The 23,589-nt window shown below is 40.4% G+C and overlaps 2 protein-coding genes across 2 annotated transcripts in view; both read left to right on the forward strand.

The window, feature by feature from the left end:
• The window catches only part of LOC137296249 (multiple epidermal growth factor-like domains protein 6), a 289,784-nt gene that overhangs the window by 59,670 nt on the left and 206,525 nt on the right, over positions 1-23,589 (forward strand). The gene's annotated exons all lie outside the window — the stretch shown is intronic.
• Positions 22,658-23,589, forward strand: part of LOC137296468 (protein jagged-2-like) — a 39,049-nt gene continuing 38,117 nt past the window's right edge. Inside the window, exons 1-2 of the mRNA XM_067828256.1 lie at positions 22,658-22,733; positions 23,442-23,543. Coding sequence (XP_067684357.1) covers positions 22,658-22,733; positions 23,442-23,543 — 178 coding nt within the window. The remainder of the gene's footprint in view (positions 22,734-23,441; positions 23,544-23,589) is intronic.

Consider the following 23,589-nt stretch of genomic DNA (forward strand, 5'->3'; position numbering starts at 1 on the left):
TTATGTGAAAATGCACTGGTTCCTGCGAAAATCAGTTTTATTGATGAAAAATGTCATACACAAGCATCACATGATGGAGATGGTAACGGCATAAAAACCCGGCAGTCAGTATTCCAAGAACATAAAGAAGAAGATTACGTCAACTGACGTACCGAGATTAACTGCAGAACAGCGTGAGAGGGCGATTGGTATGCTCCAACTGGGGCCAGACATGATCATGTGGCAAGAATGTTTGGTTGGACTCGAACAAAAAGGCTGCAGACAAGACTGAGGCAAACAGGTAGCACTGCTAACAGGCCAAGGAGCGGCAGACCACGAGTTACCACCGACAATGAAGACCGGCACCTGCGTTTATTGCATCTTCGTAGTCGCTTCATCAGTGTGAACTCAGCATCAACGTCGTTGAATCATGTGGTCAGTCGAAGAACAGGTACGACTGAAACATTATGGTATTCGTGCTTATCGACCATTCCGTGGGATGACACTGACCCCTCGTCATCGACGTGACAGACTGTGGTGGGCCCATGCTGTGTAGCATTGGCAGAATCGGAATTGGCAACGAATTCTGTTTTTACAGATGAAAGCCGTTTTCAGTTTTCATGCAGATGGTCGGGTACGAGTCTACCGTCGTAGAGGTGACAGAACAGCACCTTGCTGTATTCAAGAGACGATTCCTTTTGGTAGAGGAAGTGTCATAGTGTGGGCGGCGACTTGACGACACAACTGGCAGTTTTCGATGTCATCTTAACAGCCCAGCGTTACAGTGATCCAGTTTTGCGTCCTGTTATGCTGCCATTCTTACAGCAACATCGGCGTGTCATGTTTCAGCAAGATAACGTCAGGCCCCATACTGCCACGATTGTACCGGACCTTCTCCAAGATAATAAAGTGAATGTTCTGCCATGGCCAGTTTCGCCGATTGAACACTTATGGGATCACCTGGACAGACAAATTTGTTCACGTAACCCACCACTTGCAAATCATCAAGACTTGGTAAATGCATTGATGGTGCAGTGGCATTCATTGATTAACTCTGTTAGACATCGTGTTCAAGCATGCATCGATGCATATGGAGAACATACCCGTTGCTCATATTGAATTGTGTCTGATAATGACTCCTCTGATCTGATCTGATCATTTCAACAAGCTCCAATAAGTCTCTTAACAAACTGCAAATTTACAAATCACACCTTCTTCATTTAAACTGATGCACATTTCTAATGTCAACCCCTAATGCTGTAACTTTTATGAATATCCACTGACAAATAAATAGTTGAACAATGAATTACATAACTTGTGAACTTCTTATTATATTTTCCCAGAGGCTATTTTGTATTGGTATAGTTTCTTTTGCCCGTGAGTTTATGTGCTTATCCTCTGAAATATACATACATTTTAAGTTTACAAAAAGGGACTGGACACAATATTTTGGATGTATAATATATTTATATGGGGTTTTGATGGCTTCTTCCAAAAAATAAGGTTTAAATGTTTACCCCCCCCACCCCCACCCCAATCCCCACCCCCACCCCCAGATTTCACGCTACGCCATGGAAGTCAACGTCTGCGGTTTAACATAGAGCTCATGTCCTGCTTAGTCGACCATTCAAACCGTACATAGTGGGATGAACAGAGTATTGGAGTGCAATGCTGTATTGGAATATGAATGTGCTTTTGTTTTTAATGACAAATAACCCCTCCGGACATACCCACAGTAATTATGCGTCTGGCAATATGGAGGATACGTTATTAAATTTTTGTTACAGTTTGGTGATTGTCAGTGCCCTGAGTTAGCATGGCAGTGGTTTGATTTTTAATAACATTCTGTATATTCTAACGTAATCCTAACGTAAAATTTGACGAAGAATCACACCGTCTCGTTTTATGCATCGGAAATACAAAAAGACAACATATTGGTTTTAAACGTAATTGTGTTACAAATCGTATCATGTCCTTAATAAGTCGGTGATGGTTTTGTTGTTGTTGTTGTTGTTGTTGTTGTTGTTGTTGTTGTTGTTGTTGTTGTTGTTGTTTTCAAATTGGTGGGCGTATTGCGACTAGCATTCGTCTATTATGCATTTTTGTTATAATTGTGGCAATGGACTTTCATTAGGTAAGACACATATTGATTGAGCTTCTGAAGACATTTAAAAAAAATAGACGATTAATACGGAAGATATCCTGCCATAAAGTTTATCTGGTAAAATATGTACCCCATCTTCAACAGAACAACGAATTGTTGCAACAAAATTTACAAGTCCTATTTTCTAAAATCGTTTTCGAGCTGGTATACTTGCCTAGTCCTTTCTCAAGCGGCAGAATGCCACAACGACGCTTCCTCCGTACATTATATTAAGTTGGGGTCTTGCTAACCGTTAATTGACACACTCCTCTGGCTACAACAGTTACTTATATGACCGATAAGTACGTAGTTTACTTGTGTGTAGTTAACCACGGTCGTTATACAGGTCGTCATACCAGTGCTGACTATCGAGAGACTTATTCCAGGCTTCGACATGACAAAATCTGATCTTGAGATATCATTGTGATCGAATGGTAAATCCAGGTTATCAATCAACTTAGAAACAGTAGTAATACTGTTCCTTTGGGTATGATTTCACAATAAATGTACAAAAAATTAATGATAGTGCCAAATGCGCGACTTGTGCATTTAGCGATTTCCGTGGCAGTGAAATTTAAATCCAAACATTGCTACAGCCAGAGTCCGAGATATTCATATGTATGTGAATATTTTATATGATTGAGCAAATTCCGAAAGTCGGAACATGTGCACTGTCAACACAGTCTAGCATAGGTTGTAATGATGGCTCGTCGGGGGCAGTCAGTACAATATCATCAGCGCAAAGAACCAGATATAACATACTACATCTATGTCTATGCGGATATGAAACAACGTAGACAATCAATGTCTCTGGCAATATCACTGATATAAATGGAAAACAATATCGGAGACATCGGGCAGCCCTGTCAAACGCTGGAGTTGAAGCCGAAGTTGTCTGTAAAACCCTTATTAACACGAACTCTCCTGCGTCCCCACGCCTCAATTACTGCTGGCATCGTCTATCCTGATTGTTTATATAAACAAATGTTATCTTAGATTTAAAGCGTTGTATATTTCACGCAGGTGTTCACCTGCATTGTCACGTGATGTCAAGGGAGACTCAACAACTACGCCGTACAGTCAGAATATTTGAGCAAGTGAGCAAAATGTTCTCAAAGCCGAGATATTTATTTAGAATATCATTTAACACAATGAACTTGCATTCGATTAAGAAACGTTCTGTTGCGGGGCTCTTATCCTGCTGAAAATACGCCTAGTACAAGAATATGTAAACACATAATCGACCAGCAGGCACAATACGCAATGCAGTGGACAATACTCAACGGTTCATCCCTATTGTGACTGTTCCTAGTCTGTCTATCTGTCCAATACACAACCTGCTCCAACCTGTAGATCTAGAGGGTTTCCATAGAAAACTACTAGCTACACTGTCCTGGGCTGTCCCGTCTACACTTATAAACAATAATAGCTGTACCAGGTTCATACAACATTATGTCAGTATAATATTAAAATGTATAGGGCAAAATTATGTAATTATGTATAATATCTTTGTAAAATTATGGAGTTATATGTGCCATATCTTAGTATTTAACAAAATCAGGAAATCTTCCTAATAAAACGTTGTGCACATGTAGCTGGGTGTGGTTTATAATATCCAGCCACTGGGCTGCTAGCGACAACAAGTACAGTTCTGGATGAGGGATGACATTTATTGTAGTTTCAAAGTTGGGAGGAAGGCTGAAAAGAGAGAACCTCCCTCCCGTAAGGTTCATGCAGAATCTGTAGCAAATAACACAAAGAGTTGAAATTGGTGAAGCACGTTGTTGAAGACCATGTGCTAAGTCAGAGTTGCAATAGCTGGCAAATATTTAGATAATGAATGAAATAATATTGTAATTAAATATGTTTAAATATGTTTAAATTTAAAATTATGAAGCAGTGAGATACTCTTTTACTAAATAATGTTCGTTTGCAGGATAAAGTATACAGAGATACGAATAATGAAATCTTCCTCACCTGAAAAGAGAGAACCTCCTTCCTGTAAGAGTTCATGCAGAATGCATGAGGAGGGTGGGTGAGGAAGGAAGTTAAACAAGAGGAACCAAAAGGCCAATGAAAAGTCAGGTAGCATCTGACAGGTGTCGAAGGAAGTCAGATGCTACATCCACCACCCTGCTACACACAGATTTAAAGATTTAAAGATTTTCATTTAAAGATTTTCATTTAAAGATTTTCAGTTCGAGCTGGAGTGACTGTAAAGAATAGATTTTAAATAAATAAACGCTGTAACAAAGTAGTACAAGTGGTTTAATCTTATACATTATTTGGTAAGAGATATGATAAATTAGGAGGCACTAGACTATTATCCAGAGCCGGACTGTGCTTACAAGTAACTGAAAATGTGATCTCACATTGGTCTAAATTGTCATGCCCACAACCAAACAATGAAATTGCCGTATTTCTGTTTATAACATGAGTATTCATGGCCAATCACATCCTTGGTTGATAAATGTACATGTGACAGTTAAAACATTTATAGTTTTAATCAGAGTAGAGGGATGGTCTTTGTTTGGGTTGTAATTGGACTAAACAGTAGACAAACTGGGAGTAATCAGCTATACATGTCTAGTACATTATTAAGTATCGGGGTGTTCCATTCTTTATGTTCCCGAGTAGCCATACTGGGAGTAGCCATACTGAGAGTAGTCATAATGGGAAGATGGGTCGAGTTCAATGTACACTCCAGGATGCTATTGTGGTCAGTATCTTGTGTGTCCTCAGTAATTCGTTATCGCGTTCAACGTACACTCCAGGATGCTCTTGTATCCGGTGTCTTCTGTGTCCTCCGTAATTCGCTATCGAGTTCAATGTACACTCCAGGATGCTGTTGTGGTCAGTATCTTGTGTGTCCTCCGTAATTCGTTATCGAGTTCAATGTACACTCCAGGATGCTCTTGTGGCCGGTGTCTTCTGTGTCCTCCGTAATTCGCTATCGAGTTCAATGTACACCCCATGATGCTGTTGTGGTCAGTATCCTGTGTGTCCTCCGTAATTCGTTATCGAGTTCAACGTACACTCCAGGATGCTGTTGTGGTCAGTATCTGAAGTGTCCTCCTCGAGAGTTAATGCTCACAAAAAAGGCGATGTCTCACTGTCATTAAAAGGCGTCTGATGACGTCAGTGGGAATGTTCTCTCATTCCAGTGAGAAAAGTCTTCGGGATTCGGACCTTAGGTCTTTCTTTCTTTCTTTCTCTCTCTCCCCCTCTTTCTCTCCCTGCCTCCGTCTCCCCCCCCCCCCCCCCCCACTCCCCCCCCTCTCTCTCTCTATATATATATACATATATGCCCTTATGTCACGTTGTGTCTGGGCATAAACAAAATCGAACTCACTGTCAGTGAATGACGACGCAAATTGTAACTATGTGTGGTCCGTTTCAGAATGAGATTGTGTTGGAGCATTGGTGGCGCGTGATGTGTATGTCAGCCACACTCATCCATGAGGGCACAGGGATAGGAAACATTGTAAACTCGTCTATCCGGTTCTCATTACAGCCATTCGCTGTCAAGTGGCAAAAGTGAACTGTTATACAAGCCATCACATCACTGACGGTGAAGGAACAAATTTTATGGATGAATGGATGATCGACTTCTTTATTTTCACAATGGCGACGTTTCGGTATGGGTTCTTATACCGTTTTCATACCGTTTTGCTTGAAAACGGTATAAGAATCCATACCGAAACGTCGCCAATGTGAAAATATAGAAGTTGATCATCCATATAATTTGTTCCTTCACCCCTCAGCTCAGCAGTTTCTAAAATGCCTAAAAAAAGTTCATCATATCGCTGCTGATAAGAAGTGTAAATGATCTGCATTCAACAAAATGTTGAACTTGATAGTTTCGTTATTTATACCTATTTCGGGTGTGCCCCGCACTGATACTGCTGGAATATTGATAAAAGCGGTGTAAAACATCACTCTTTGGTTATACGAAACAAACATAGAAAAACGTCACGACAAGGATCACTCCACTGTTAGTGTATACACAAAAGAGTACGGAGGCAATTTTTTTCTCTATCATATTATGCGATACAAGCATGTCTTCCTAAATTAGACCAGGATGTCCTGTACGTTCTACACAACACTTTAACCAGGACATGCAATGAGAGGCAATATTCCGCCTTGCTCCATACTCTCCGACAGTAACATCAAGCTGGATCGTCACAAGCACACTTTGCTTTTAAATAATAACGACGCAGATGCTTCCCATCTACAAATTAGCGGAAGAAGTAACATGGTTGAGGGTCCTTTTGTTCGGGAATGACGTTACTGTATATTCATGCGAAATACATTTACTTTCGGGTGAACGTTCTGCTGGCGATGTATACATGTATCGTATGGCATTTGACAATGATTAAGATAAAGTGTAAAACTTAACTTTTAACTACTGAGATATAACACAACGTTGGTTTTGGCATTGTCCACATGAAGTACAGCCATTTGAACACAAGCATATTTATACTGAATGAAGGAATAGGTGAGCTGTCAGAATGCGGATCACTTAAGTTTGAACTGCATTCGGTGGACAAAGTCGAAGTCGGAAGTATTCCGAGGAAAGCAACAAGTACCTGTAGGGCACTGACAAACCTCTAAGAAACAACAGCGAGTCGTGGTTTTATGGAAGGTCAAAAGTATTAATTCTTCACAGAAAATCGCGTCGTTGACGACTGGGCGTCCGTCTCCATCCCATTCCTATTGCACGCGACCAGCGCAACAAATCTTACAGCCGAGGAGTCTTATGGCTATAGCGTCGTTCATGATGCTAAAGCACCATGGTCAATTCTCTACATGGTACAATACCGTGAACATTGCTAAAAGGGGCGTAAAGCTATACTCTTTGACTCACATTCTTCCATCCCGGTTGTTATCAGTTGTCCTGCTTTAAGCATAGAATGTAGTTTTTATCAGAACATCTGCCTTGTCGAGGTCATTTAAGCCGACAAGGGATACTAAAATCTGGGCGTTTCTACATATCGCAATTCAGTTCCTATCGCGGATCGAAAAACAGTCGGTTACAGTTACGAATTAGAGTATCATACACATCTCACACTGAGTGAGGCAAGGGTCGACTGGGCAGGTCTTGCATAACGTATAAGCATACATACCTAGTCCGTGTACAATAGAACCTCTTGCTCTTTAGCCCTCAGTGATAGACATGAACTGTCTCTCTTGTTTCATTGTTTGAATGATGCTTTCTTTTCGGTTGCAACATGCTGACATTGTTTCGAAAAGCACATTAGTGTTTTATAATGCAGACGTGAAATGGAAGTGAAATGATGCAGATGTCAAATAATGCAGAAGTAAAATAACGCAGAAGTCAAATAATGTTGAAGTGAAATGACGCAGACGTCAAATATTGCAGTAGTGAAATGACGCAGACATCATATAATGCAGAAGTGAAGTGATGCAGACGTCAAATAATGCAGAAGTAAAATGACGCAGATGTCAAATAATGCAGAAGTGAAATGACGCAGACATCATATAATGCAGAAGTGAAATGACGCAGACGTCAAATATTGCAGAATTGAAATGACGCAGACGTCAAATATTGCAGAAGTGGAATGACGCAGACGTCAAACAATGCAGAAGTGAAATCGTCAAATAAAGCAGATATAAAACAGTGCAAGCATTCAAACATCAAATACTAGACTAAGTATTGCAAATGTCAACTATTGAAGAAGTGAAATGACGCAGGCGTCAAATAATGCAGATCTCAACAGAGTGGCGAGTGTTGCGTAAGGTTTGTTTTGCCCACGTTAGAATAACACGTCTTCCAACTGTTACAGTATGACTTGCGTTATTTGACTTCGCTTTATTTCCTTATTTACAAAGTTGGTATTATTTCGACTTCACAAGGTAATTATGTTGTAAATCTGTAGCAGAATCCTGCAAGTTTGTGGAAACATAGTCTCCATGCTTCAGTCGTGACACCAAATGTTTGTTTGTAGTAAAACTATTTACTGGATCCACTTTTTGTTAGCTTTGAAACGGTTTCAAAATACGCGGGGTACCTAGTTTTTAAAGCCTTCGCATGTCACGCCAAAAACCTGGGTTCCATTACCTACATGGGTGCAATGTACAGCCGGTTTATTATCTTGTGTCCTCTACCGTGATATCGCTGGAATATTGGCAGCATAAAAGTAAACTCATTCATGCACACACTCATCCACTGAGTTGATGACAAATATATTTATATATGATGTTACATGTTAATTTCAATTCCTTCATTACTCCGTACATTAATGCGGCGTAAAACCTCATTCTTTTAAAAATCATTACTTGTATTGAATGGAGTGTTCCAGATATTTCACATGCCGTAGTAAGACAGTTAATAGTTGTGAGAACCCAAGAGTGGACTAAGGTATGGTGCCAGCAAACCTGAATACATATAGGAGCGACCCGGATTCGTACACGTTCAGATTTGTTTTTGAAAAAAACAATATCACAAACTCCCGTGGAATATGTTAGCAAGTGCCCAGCGACTGACAATGATGTATGCATGCATCCTCTTTGTAAATCTACTTCCTTGTGTGTGTGTGTGTGTTGGGCGGAGAGATGGCGACGGCTAATGCTCCGTGCATACTGTATCTGTTGCTGGTCTGTTTCCTTCATGCTTATCTTTCTCAACACGGTAAGTTATTTACTTTTATCTTATTTCAAGATCTGAGAATCGTAGCGTGCATCCCCCTGTCAAATGTCTGTAGGACGATATAACATATTTGTATAGTAAGCCCTTCTGTCCGTTCTCTGTTGTATCATGGAATCACAATTACGCTGTGCCTACCATTGTATGTATAAAGCCACATTGAGATGTTTTTCATGTGATGATGTGATATACCATATACACCGTGTATATTCATATCAGTTAATATGAATATGGCGTGCATTTATGAGGACTATCCACATTGTTGAACCAAAATATGCATTTGAATATTTGAACACAACCTGACGAGGGGTGTATCATTAAGAATACCTGCTTCGCGAAGTCATCCACTATAATAATGACAAGGTCATGATATACGAATAGGATCACTGACATATAGTCGACTGCTGTGGTTTTCAGTCGTGACGTTCTCAACTCCATGGGCAAAGTACGTCGACAGTCGGGATACCATCTATAGAGATTGGTTATATCACTTGAAGCCTTATGATATTTTATCTAACACATGAAACATGAATGTTTCCATTTGCTTCGAAATACTAAAGACGTAAGAGGCACATTTCGGCGACGTCATAACCGAAAAAAATGTTTACAAGTGTTTTTGTTTACAAAGCGTAGACTATACCTTAACACAACCTGTAATACAATTCCATATTTCAGCATCAGTCTTGCGGGAGTGTCACTGTAGGAGCGGATGTGACGGCGACTTCCGGTGTTCTAGTGGATGTCTCACGGGCTGGTCAGGTCCCACTTGTCAGATACGTGAGTAGAACACTAATAGTCTATGTCTGTATTCAGTACCTGGATTGTTTGCCAATCAATTTATGTTGCTCTTATGTTTGCCCGCAGTTCACCAAGCACACACACTCACACACTCCGCGGAGGACACTTCCTTTATGTCATGAAGATAGCTTATGCTTCTTGTACATGCTTCAGTTTCGAAGTAGGTACAGCATTCAGACAGCCAAATAATTGGCTATGTACGGATAAAAATATACTTGTCACGATACGGTACTAGGAAATATTTATAAAATGTAGCAGATGCGCACCAAAGCAATGGTGTTCTGTCTTCATGTACAGACGTTTTTGTCTGAAAACGTATAGTTTTATTGTTCTTGGACCTGCTTACACAGGAGTAGCAATTTTGTGGTGGATACGGGATACAAAACACAAGGTTACTCGTACTCCTTTGAATTCCATTCAGTAGTCTAAACAGGTTTCCCAGTACTTCTGTATTGAACAAAATAAACCGGAAGTGAGTGCGTGCTCCTGATGTTCAAAACGTGTCCGTAGTCCTTCAGGCATGGTACATAGAGATACATTTGGCATTGTATCAGAGCTGTAACAGAATGTTAGAAGTGCAAACTGTTGCATTGGTGGATTTTGTATTCCAAAACGAGCTGAATTCGACGTTCTGGTGATTTCGACGATCGCTTTGTTCGCGCTATATCAGGAAGTACATGCGCGATCGGAGTGCACAAGCAGTTTCATCGGTAGGGCGGTTGACCAGTGGCAGTCATGAGGAGCTTTGGTGACAATGGATATCAGAATGATAAGTTAATAACAAATTTAGAAACAAACAAACATTAATACTATTTCCCCGAGGTCGTTAATACCCCTTCAAATGCAAAATCATTTGTCTATGATCTATGAAACAAAAACAAATTCGGTAAGATCAGTCATTTGCTAGTGACAGGAAATATACACAAAGAAAAAAGTTAAGCACCCCATGATATTTTCGCATTGTCGAATGAGAAAAGCACTTATTGTCCACAATGGCCATGAAATCCCCGAAAATGCTGATGTCATCTGCAAGAACAATCCTCTGGTAAGAGGAAAACACAACAAGGGCTAGCTATGACTGTTATTTAATAAAGATTACATCATGTTATTCCAAGTACTGTTTTTACCATGAAACAAAGCTCTCCAAATTATGGGGATACAGGTCACAGAAAAGACGTCAACATTGTTAATGTCACATAAAAATGTTCCCAGAAGACACTAGGCTATGTCTTACGGAATGAATGATCAGTATCGGGTGGAGCCGCCACGTACCCGGATGACACTCTCCACCCTACGTGTCATGCCTCCAGTTAGGCGTCTGATCTGTTCTCGGGTCAATAACCTCCACTCGTCGTGCAGAGCTGCTTCCAACTGGAGTAAATTCTGTACTTGGGGGTTCCGTGCCTGGATTCGACGCCCTATAATGTCCCAAACATGCTCCAAAGGGTTCAGATCTGGGCTTAATGCTGGCCAGGGTAGAGTTGTCACTGCATTGGCCCTTAAGAAAGCCAATACGCCACGTGATCGGTGAGGCCAGGTGTTGTCGTCCATGAACAGAGGACGAGTAGCAAGTGGATGGTTGTCGAAATGTGGAACAACAACTGGCTGCAGATGTACTGAGCTCCATTTAAGTTGCCTGTGATGGTGACCAAATCCAGCTTACAATAATGGGACAGGCATCCCCACACCATACCAGAACCACCCCAATCCGCTACAGTCGGCTGAATGTTCCTGGGGGTATAGACAGTGTTCTTCTGTCTCCAAACACGTGTACGTCTATCAGTAACGTGAAGTAAAAATCGACTTTCATCTTACCAATGAATTTTCCTCCAGGTCCTCAGATTCCGGTTCCGTATGGCCAAACACCATGCCAAACGGTCACGTTTATGGTGGTATCTTAACAAGGGACGGTTAACGACTCTTCTGGCCTTTAACCCTGCTGCTTTGAGACGGTTTCGAACTGTTCTGGTGCTGACTGGTCGATTTGGTAACCACAGTCTTTTCAGCTGAGGACTTGTACTGAAGGGTTCTCGTCGGACAAGTCGCAACAGTTTCCTGTCTTCTCGTGGTGTTGTGACAGGAGGTCTTCCCGACCTTGGACGATCCACTGCACTTCCGGTCTGTGCGTGCTTCCGGACTAAGCGGCTACCAACAGTGTAATGGTAGCCCAGATTTCGTCCTATCGCCTTAAAGGACATTCCTGCCGAATGCATGCCAATAATCTGATTTCTGATCTCCAATGACAATCGTCTCCGTGCCATGTTCAATGATTATGCTCAAATACCCAGTTGGCACCACCTTAAATACCCACAAATTCACTTGCTCCGTACAGCTTTTTGTGATCCTCGAGGGTAGCATGATGCACGTGCACGTCACAGGCGATGCCTACACGGCTGTCATACATCCCTGGTTACAACGCATCGTTCGATTCCTATTCTTCTCATAACTGTACTTTGTTTGACTATCTGATTTTTCAGAGGCGGAAATTCATGTAAATAATGGGGGTGCTTAAAGGTCACATGCAACGTAAAACACAACTTTGCAGATTCTGGTACCTTTCGGTATGCACTTACCGAAACAAATCATAAAAAATGCCAATTCAACCTATAAAGTTGAAGAAAACGCGATGGAAAAAAAGCCCGCGAAATCGGAGTTCAAACGTTTCACTAAATTCCCCCCAGCGCTGGGGGGAAAACTGGTTTCAACAGCTGTGCTGCCCTGCGTCCATAACGCATGCGCAGTGAATAGGTTCGCGGAGCTTGAAACAGTATGCATGCCCAGCGTCTGAGGTCGTGAGCAGTAGTCTTATCTTGGTTGTGTACACAAACAAGTAAATGATCTACTCGTTGCGTAAAAAAACTTGTTGATTGTGGTAAGCAGTCTCTGTCACAGAGAAAGCTCAGTGTCTGGTTTATTCACACCTATATGTCTGCCTGCCTGTCTGCTAAAGACAACATGCAGTACACAGCTTCAATCACTGACCACGTGTAATTTGAACTTAACACCTATCAGAGTATACGACATAAAGAAAATAAGTTGATTTATGACTCGTGCACCCGAGTCCCGTGCCTGCCACATTATGTAATTAGGCACGTGTGATACACATGACATGTTTTTATGTCTGTGGGTTGCAAACAAACTACATTCACTTTTTTCGGATGACTGGATCTGACGGAAACTGGTGCAAACTCTTGTCAGTTTCAAGTCCTGCCTTGTACTTGGACGAATGACAGATTCCAGCCACGCAGTAGTTTACCATCTCTACTGATGTCATTTTTGATTGGATCGAGCGCAAATTCGGAGAACATGTATTTTCAAAACCCAACATCTCTATATACATTCTTCATGGATAACGACTTGTTTTAGTGTGTATGATTTTGTTTGACAACAGTATTTGAATCCATACTGAAACGACGCATCAAGTACACAAAAAGAAGTTGTTATCCATAAAGAATCTTACTTCCTTGTGACTCGCTATACTTCTAAAATGCCCATCAAACAGATCATCTGTCTGTACACACAATGCACCCTCAGCAGATCAGCAAATGAAACAGCCAATCAGAATCCGTCGTTACACTTGAGTGCACATCCAGGTGCTAAGACTGGGTTCGGTCTCCCGAGGGCTTCGTTTCGGGAGAAGTAAGCCCAAGTACGAAATATTGCACTTTTGAATCGCGATTGTACGCTTATAATTTGTTTATTTGTTTTTTTTTAAAAGCAGCAATGTATATTATATGTCATGAATAAGTGATAAATGTGTTTTAATTATGTTTGATTTTTTGGTTGCATGTGACCTTTAACTTTTTTCTTTGTGTATATATAAACATGACGCCACCTGATCACAACACTCCCCCGCAGTACAGAGAGAAAAGTATGACTCTTGTCCAAAACCCACACCAAATCCCTGGATTTGGAGAGTTTCGCCGATACGTCATCAACACAATTTTTGTAGGAAACACTTGATATTTTTTGGTGAAATAGATCAGTATAGCTTTTATCGCCCAAGTTTAGTAAAATTTAAGCCCTGAAAGATATTAAAAATAGAATTCAACTTTTCGTCTTACATAGGCGAAAACCCTTGATACCGAGTTACATATTTTTGGAAGAGCACCGCTCCGATAATTAGCCAAAACTTTATTTAAACGACTTACATTGATATACCTTTCCGGTTTAAAGATGCTTTCAGAATTATTCTAATTCTATAACTTGGGCATTCTATCAATAGCGGATGACTACTTTATTATGAACATAGTTTTCATCCTTTGCTTAACCACACAAACATAAATCATTGTGTACATAAACTATTCGTAACATTAGAATCCTAGTTTCACATGCTATCGCTATCATGTAGAATATTAACATATTGTAAGTCTTTCTAACTTACCCATAGTTACATCAAAAGTTAGGGCCGAAACGTTCGTAGCCCTAAGAATTCTTAACTTTGATCGTAGCCAATGTGTTAAGAATGGGTTTAAGAAGTACGTAGGGTTACGAACGTTCGAGAATAGCTAGCCTGGTGACATAATTTTGTTTTGAACACTCAGCTGACTGCGTCAGGTCATCTTGTTCCCAGTAAGGTATTATGTTAAAGCACGTATTGTTCTCAATAAATGTTAGTTTTCGTTTGAAAAAATAATAAACGAACTCGTGTGGAACCTCAGTAACCTTTATAAAGTAAGTTTTTGAAGAAGAAAAACACTTTAATGTTCGCGTGACATTCTGCACCTGGATTTCTGTGCCGTTCTCTCGCTAACACTGACAGCCAGGGAACTGATGCTCGTATCTTCCTAAACCTGTACAGTACGAGATCTATTGTCGCTTTGTGACCTACTCCATCTAGCATAACCAGGCATGAATTGTCTGGACTCAAAGCACTGATAGTACCGTAACTACGGCTGGACATGTTCGCCTACCCATTTCGCCACGATGTTTGTTTACAGTGTGAAAGTAGTCCCTACAATTTTCATATGACCTCTCTAATTTGCATCGGTATCCGTATATGACCCCAACGGATACCGAAAATATTCGTTCGCTTTATCCTGCCGAGAACACTACCCATTGTATGATTACGTTAAGTATCTCCAAAAAGTCATTTTTTTCTCTAACTGCAAGGTTTCTGTCTTTTCGGAATACTATTACATTTGCGTTTAGACAAATTCATCTGAGAAATTAGATAGAATGTCTGATTGCTTTGTAAATATTTACACACATGTGCTTAGCAACGTATGACTTGGATTACAACGTCTTTATATTTACAACACGTCTCTTGATTCATTCACGTGATGAAGGGGCAAGATGGATCCCAGGAGTGTCGAGTTGTAAATACAAAGAAGTTGTAAGTCAATACCATACGTTGTTATGTTACCTTTCAACTCCTCATGTCCATAAACATCTCACACATAAATCTTAGCTCTCTACTTTCTTAGCTCTTTTTTTAACTTTTGTTCCATCCTCTTGTCGGAATTGGGATGGTTGGAATTAGAAAGTTTCTGTATTGTAATTGGAGGTAGTAGTTTGAAGGTTTCAACCATGTTCGATCTTATAAAGGAACCTTTAGTTCTTAATTTGTGTAAATTCAAGTTTACGTGATTTGTAATGTTCGATTATATACCCTGCCTCCTTATCAACATTGGGTCTCCAGCTTACTCACAAACTGGTTTAATTCATTTCATAATTTTGCTCCCATTGGTAGATTTTCTTTTTACGAGTAGATGAAAAAATTGACTCTCCTCTTGTGTTTAACAGGAAGATTTCCAAAAGTAATTGATCGCAAGCATTGCCACTAAGGTTATCCCCTGCCTCAAATTATCAACTCAAAATTTAAAAAGTAATGAAAGTGAAGTTTAAGATGGAAATGAATGTCAACAAAAACAGGACCACTCAACAACTCGCGATATGTATAGATAGTATAAGTTGTTCACTGGTCAAGAGGGCGCATGGGTTGAGGTATCCTCGATGTTTGTTTACATATAGCCCTTCGGGCTCAGGGACGATAAACAAACATTCAGGGTACCTCAACCCATGGTCCCCGACTGACCAATGAAAATCGTATTTATCTTACCGAACGCATCAATGTTGATTTTGAAGTGTCTGAAGCATGGGTATCGGATCGCACACTTTAGCCAACATGTGTGAATCAAACGATTCGAATCTTGCATCTTTCCCCCACTGGTATAGTCTTAATACAGTCGCCGCGATGTAGTTCCCCTTCTTGATATTCACAGGGACAACATTTGAACGTTTTGTCAAAATGTATTTATTGGAAAGACAGTCAAATGTGTCCGTAGCTATCGCTAGATTGTGCAGAGGACACAAGAAAGACATATTTAGAGTCGCTCGTTTGATATTTAATCTTTAACGATTCACTAATTTTCCCTAAGCGCTGGGGAAAAAAGTGGTTTCAACGGTTATACTGCGCTCATAACGAACGCGCAATGAATAGGTTCGCGGTACTACACGAGCGAACGCTTGTTTGATATTTAATCTTTAACGATTCACTAATTTTCCCTAAGCGCTGGGGAAAAAAGTGGTTTCAACAGTTATACTGCGCTCATAACAAACGCGCAATGAATAGGTTCGCGGTACTAGAAACTTGAGGATGAGGTTGTGAGCAGTAGTCTAATCTTGGTTGTGTACACTTACAAGTAAATAATCTACTCGTTACTAAAAAACAAAAAAAACCCCAAAACATGTTCATTGTGATGCAATGCACAACTTCATTCATTTGCTACAAATGAACCAATGGCCAATGACAAAAGCTTCGTTACATTTGAGTGCACACTCACCAGCTCTGACTGGGTTCGGTATCTCGGTATAGTGGCTACTTCGCTTAGAGGGAGGTAAACCTAAGTATAAATATTACACTTTTGATTTGCGATTATACGCTTATACTTTCGTTTATTTGCTTTGTCAGCAATGCATTTTATATATCATGAATAAGTGATAACTGTGTTTCAATTATGTGTGATCTTTTTGGTTCCACGTGACCTTTAAGCATTGCCAGTCCACATTTTCCCATACTGCTTTATGTGATGTCTCATGCTAAAAAAAATGCCAACCAACAGCATCTTACTTCCATATTAACAGTTCAATAAATAAGGCTTCGCTGCCCCAAGTGTCATAGACTATGCACCGAAACCCCCACCCCCCTACAACCAAGTCACTGAGCCTGACCACCCGATCTCGTTAGTCGCCTCCTACGACAAGCATAGTCACCTTTTATGGCAAGCATGGGTTGCTGAAGGCCTATTCTATCCCGGACTTTCATGGGTCTGATTGTCAAGAAAGATGGGCTTTCCAGCATAAGCACTAAGCTTTACCTTCAGTCGTCTGTGGCTCAAGCAGTTGAGCACGTTAGGAGTGGAGGCCAATTGAAGTTTTTACTGATCAAAATCTTTTGACTTTTCTTCACAAAATGAAGAACACGAATCAGAGACTTATGAGGTGGACTTTGACTTTGCAAGAATTCAATCTTGTGATCAAACATATGGATGTTTCAGACTTGTGTTTGATCTGTTTTGCTGGTTCACAGGGGGTTTCTTACATCGTTTGTCACGGCAAATTCTTAACTGTAACACAAGCGAAAACCATCCAGGGTTTTGCGCGTTTGAGAGACGTCGTCCATGACTTGATACAATTTCATCTTGAAAACATATTTAGAAGTTTAGGAAATAATATTTAATTGATATGTTTATAGCTAATGTGGTTGAGATTGTCATATAAATAAACCCTTGGTAGTATAAGGGGTTTGGTATTTTCTGGTATTGAAACCAAAACTCCTAGGGGCTGATCATGGGAACTGTACCTGGTTGTATGTAAATGCGATAACGTTGATGTTTGTGTTCTTTACAAACGCTGAAATCTGCATTGAAAACATCCAAGTGATATGCAGGAATACCAAATAATAATGTGTCCTGTTTATTGGTGGGGGCTAACATAGAGTTACCATATGAACTGGTATGAAACGCTGTATCAAATTAAGTGCTGGAGTGGAAGTCATCCAAATAATCCCTATATTTTTTACTTCAAAGACATATCTAAACTGATATAGGGGTAAATAAATACAATGTTAATAAACAAGCCAACTCCTTGTATCACCTTTTGTCACTTGTACACGTTGCTTTGTAAATGCATGGCATATACCTTATGGCTATTCCGAGTTGATCGAATCACTGTGTGTCCCCGAGATCAGAGGACACAATGGTGGCGCTTCGACTCAGGGTTTACACGTCACCCATGATGATACTGTATTATGGAAGGTTTTTTTTATTTGTTGTCGGTTAATCTTTGATTGATGGGGTTGAGGCTGATAAAGTTGAGATCTTTGTACAAGTAATAAGTGAAGACATGAATCGAAATTTCTTCTATAACACATATCCCATTGAGGCTTGCTAAGAGTGTTGATCCCGATCGTAGGATAAAACGACAACACTGATGCTGGTGTCTGTAGTCCCAGCCTGTGGACAGTCCATTCAAAAGTGATTGTGACGTTGAAGCGTTCATGAGGTATGATTCCACCATGGAATTTCATAAACTTCAGATATACTGCTATGACGAGGTTGGTGTGTAATTTGATGCCATAATTTCTATCAGTAAAATAATGTTGGTAATCGGATACATCGTGCATGTCAAGAGTTGCATAATTGTTGACTAGAGCTAACATATTGAATCTGTGACCGAGTATTCGCCATACGTGTATGACACTATTTTTTGATGGACTAAAAGACGTGAGAAGGATCCCATGGTTCATAATTTCATATTTCATTTTTCAAGAAAAGGTAGGGTGAGGGGGAGGTGGTGTTGAGCAACCAGTCGGGCTCGTACACGGTGTCTCTGAAGTGCAGGACATACAAGATGTTTTCCTCGCTGGGCAGATCGAATCCTTCCTTGTCCCTGAGATCACCGAGTGTGACGTTGGGTTGATGGTTCATTGTATATGTAAATTACAAAATAGTTTCCAACTGTTTTCTGATAATTTCACAGACATTTCACAGACAGACATCCATGAGATGTATGTTTTCTGGTACGAAACTTTTGGTGAGCAATACCCTGTCTTCCGGTGTGACGATAACTCTTTGCAGACTGGTGTATGCATTCCGCTTCACCTGCACGTAAACGGAGTAAAAATGGTATTGTTGTCGTGGGGTTTGATCTCTTTCACGATTTTGACATCAGTGTTGGCAGTCGGTGTTTTGCCGAGATAAACCTGGGTGATCAGCGTGGAATTCGCCGTGGAATTTCAGGACAAGAACCATGCAGTCAAATTCCGACACCATCTGCAACCCGAGTCGCACAATAGCTATCTGCTCACTCCTGGAAGACTAATGGTCTTACCAAAATTCATTGAGACTGGATAGAATTCTATATCAGAATAAACACCGAGATGTGAGAACCAGTGACTTTAAGAAGAACTGCTAAGTAATGAACAAATCGTTATTTTGATAGAAACACAAGAAGAATTTAAGGAATGATTTCAGCATGAAATTAGTCCGATCACACCAGGAGGAAAACTAAGGACGGCCTCTAACCGAAGCAAGCTATTCGATAATGACTTGGCAGTGCTGCTCATGACTAAAAGCCATATCAAGCTTAACCAACCGGTGTACGTGGGGATGAGTATCTTTGATCTGTCGGAGTACCTGATGTATGATATTTATTATAATAAAGACACAATAAGGCAAAAGGTGTGAACTCGTGTACACCGACACCACCTCCATGCAGATGGAAATTCGCACCGAGGACATGCATGAGGACATGGCAAAACACATCCACCTGATTACCCCTCAGATCACACCCTACACAGTCAAAGGAACGACAAAATGTCCCCGGCAGTATGAAAGGCGAATGCGTGGACACGGGGATCGCGGAATACGGTGGCATATGATCCAAATGTATTCAGTGTCAGTGAATGACGACGCAAATTATAACTATTTGTGGTCCGTTTCAGAAAGAGAATGTGTTGGAGCCACACACCCCCATGAGGTCACAGGGATAGGAAACATTGTAGACTCGTCTATCCGGTTCTCATCACAGCCATGCGCTGTCAAGTGGCAAAAGTGAACTGTTATACAATCCATCATATCACTAAGGGTGAAGGAACAAATTTTATGGATGATCAACTTCTTTATTTTCGCAAAGGCGACGTTTCGGTATGGATTCTTATACCGTTTTCATACCGTTTTGCTTGAAAACGGTATAAGAATCCATACCGAAACGTCGCCATTGTGAAAATATAGAAGTTGATCATCCATATAATTTGTTCCTTCACCCCTCAGCTCAGCAATTTCTAAAATGCCTCAAAAAAGTTCATCATATCGCTGCTGATCAGAAGCGTAAATGATCTGCATTCAACAAAATGTTGAACTTGATAGTTTCGGTATTTATACCTATTTCGGGTGTGCCCCGCACTGATACTGCTGGAATATTGATAAAAGCGGTGTAAAACATCACACTTTCACTCTTTCGTTATACGAAACAAACAAAGAAAAACGTCACGACAAGGATCACTCCACTGTTAGTGTATACACACAAAAAATACGGAGGCAATGTTTTTTTTCCCTATCATATTATGAGATACAAGCATGGCTTCCTAAATTAGAGCAGGATGTCCTGTACGTTCTACACAACACTTTAACCAGGACATGCAATGAGAGGCAATATTCCGCTTTGCTCCACACTCTCCGACAGTAACATCAAGCTGGATCGTCACAAGCACACTTTGCTTTTAAATAATAACGACGCAGATGCTTCCCGTCTACAAATTAGCTGAGGAATAACATGGCTGAGGGCCCTTTTGTTCGGGAATGACGTATATTTTTGCGAAATACATTTACTTCCGGGTGAACGTTCTGCTGGCGATGTATACATGTATCGTATGGCATTTGACAATGATTAATATAAAGTGTAATACTTAACTTGTAACTACTGAAATATAAGGCAACGTTGGTTTTGGCATTGTCCACATGAAGTACAGCCATTTGAACACAAGCATATTTATACTGAATGAAGGAATAGGTGAGCTGTCAGAATGCGGATCACTTAACTTTGAACTGCATTCGGTGGACAAAGCCGAAGTCGGAAGTATTCCGAGGAAAGCAAGTACCTGTAGGGCACTGACAACTCTCTAAGAAACAACAGCGAGTCGTGGTTTGATGGAACGTCAAAAGTATTAACTCTTCACAGAAAATCACGTCGTTGACGACTGGGCATCCGTCTCCATCCCATTCCTATATTTCACGCGACCAGCGCAGCATATCTTCCAGCCGAGGAGCCTTATGGTTATAGCGTCGTTTATCATGCTAAAGCACCATGGTCAATTCCCTACATGGTACAATGCTGTGAACATTGCTAAAAGGGGCGTAAAACTATACTTTTTGACTCACATTCTTCCATCCCGGTTGTTATCAGTTGTCCTGCTTTAAGCATAGAATGTAGTTTTTATCAGAACATCTGCCTTGTCGAGGTCATTCAAGCCGACAAGGGATACTAAAATCTGGGCGTTTCTACATATCGCAATTCAGTTCCTATCGCGGATCGAAAAACAGTCGGTTACAGTTACGAATTAGAGCATCATACACATCTCGCACTGAGTGAGGCAACGGTCGACTGGGCAGGTCTTGCATAACGTATAAGCATATATACCTAGTCCGTGTACAATAGAACCTCTTGCTCTTTAGCCCTCAGTGATAGACGTGAACTGTCTCTCTTGTTTCATTGTTTGAATGATGCTTTCTTTTCGGTTGCAACATGCTGACTTTTTCGAAAAGGACATTAGTGTTTTATAATGCAGACGTGATATGGAAGTGAAATGATGCAGACGTCAAACAATGCAGAAGTAAAATAACGCAAAAGTCAAATAATGTTGTAGTGAAATGACACAGACATCATATAATGCAGAAGTGAAATCATGCAGACGTCAAATATTGCAGAAGTGAAATGACACAGACGTCAAATAATGCAGATGTGTAATCATCCAGATGTCAAATAATGCAGAAGTGAAATGACACAGACGTCAAATATTGCAGAATTGAAATGACGCAGACGTCAAATATTGCAGAAGTGAAATGACGCAGACGTCAAACAATGTAGAAGTGAAATCGCACAGACGACAGATATAAAACAGTGCAAACATTCAAAATTCAAATACTAGACTAAGTATTGCAAATGTCAACTATTGAAGAAGTGAAATGACGCAGTCGTCAAGTAATGCAGATATCAACAGAGTGACGAGTGTTGCGTAAGGTTTATTTTGCCCACGTTAGAATAACACGTCTTCCAAATGTTCCTGTATTGACTTGCGTTATTTGACTTGGCTTTATTTCCGTATTTACAAAGTTGGCATTATTTCGACTTCAGAAGGTAATTATGTTGTAAATCTGTAGCAGAATCCTACAATTTTGTGGAAACATAGTCTCCATGCTTCAGTCGTGACACCAAATGTTTGTTTGTAGTAAAACTATTTACTGGATCCACTTTTTGCTAGCTTTGAAACGGTTTCAAAATATGCGGGGTACTTAGTTTTTAAATCCTTCGCATGTCACGCCAAAAACCTGGGTTCCATTCCCTGCATGGGTGCAATGTACAGCCCGTTTAATTTCTTGTGTCCTCTATCGTGATATTGCTGGAATATTGGCAGCATATAAGTAAACTCATTCATTCACACACTCATCCACTGAGTTGATGACAAATATATTAATTTTATATATGCTGTTACATGTTCATTTCAAGTTCCTTCATTACTCCGTACATTAATGCGGCGTAAAACCTCACTCTTTTTAAAATCATTACTTGATTGGAGTGTTCCAGATATTTCACATGCCGTAGTAAGACAGTTAATAGTTGTGGGAACCCAAGAGTGGACTAAGGTATGGTGCTAGCAAACCTAAATACATATAGGAGCGACCCGGATTCGTACACGTTCAGAATTGTTTTTGAAAAAAAACAATATCACAACTTATCTCTCTCGTGGAATATGTTAGCAAGTGCCCAGCGACTGACAATTCTGTATGCATGCATCCTCTTTGTAAATCTACTTCCTTGTGTCCGTGTGTGTGTGTGTGTTGGGCGGAGACATGGCGGCGACTAATGCTCCGTGCATACTGTTTCTGTTGCTGGTCTGTTTCCTTCAGGCTTATCTTTCTCAACACGGTAAGTTATTTACTTTTATCTTATTTCAAGATCTGAGAATCGTAGCGTGCACTCCTCTGTCAAATGTCTGTAGGACGATATAACATATTTGTATAGTAAGTCCTTCTGTCCGTTCTCTGTTGTATCATGGAACCACAATTACGCTGTGCCTACCATTGTATGTATAAAGCCACATTCAGATGTTTTTCATGTGATGATGTGATATACCATATACACCGTGTATATCCATATCAATGAATATGAATATGGCGTGCATTTATGAGGACTGTCCACACTTTTGAACCAAAATATGCATTTGGATATTTGAACACAACTTAACGAGGGGTGTGTCATTAAGAATACCTGCTTCACGAAGTCATCCACTATAATAATGACAAGGTCATGATACACTGCTGCCTTGCATATGCATTAGCCTCACTGGCATATAGTCTGTGCTGTGGGTTTCAGTCGGTTTTCATGTTCTCAACTCCATGGGCAATGTACTTCGACAGTCGCGATACCATCTATAGAAACTGGTCATATCACTTGATGCCTCATGAAATTTTATCTAAAACATGAAACATGAATGTTTCCATTTGCTTCGAAATAGTAAAGACTCAAGAGGCACATTTTGAAGATGTCACAACCGAAAAAATGTTTACAAGTGTTTTTCTCTACAAAGCGTAGACTATACCTTAAAACAAGCTGTAATACAATTCCCTATTTCAGCATCAGTCTTGCGGGAGTGTCACTGTAGGAGCGGATGTGACGGCGACTTTCGGTGTTCTAGTGGATGTCTCATGGGCTGGTCAGGCCCCACTTGTCAGATACGTGAGTAGAACACTAATAGTCTATGTCTGTATTCAGTACCTGGATT

Source organism: Haliotis asinina, chromosome 9 (assembly GCF_037392515.1).
Source record: "Haliotis asinina isolate JCU_RB_2024 chromosome 9, JCU_Hal_asi_v2, whole genome shotgun sequence".
NCBI lineage: Eukaryota > Metazoa > Mollusca > Gastropoda > Lepetellida > Haliotidae > Haliotis > Haliotis asinina.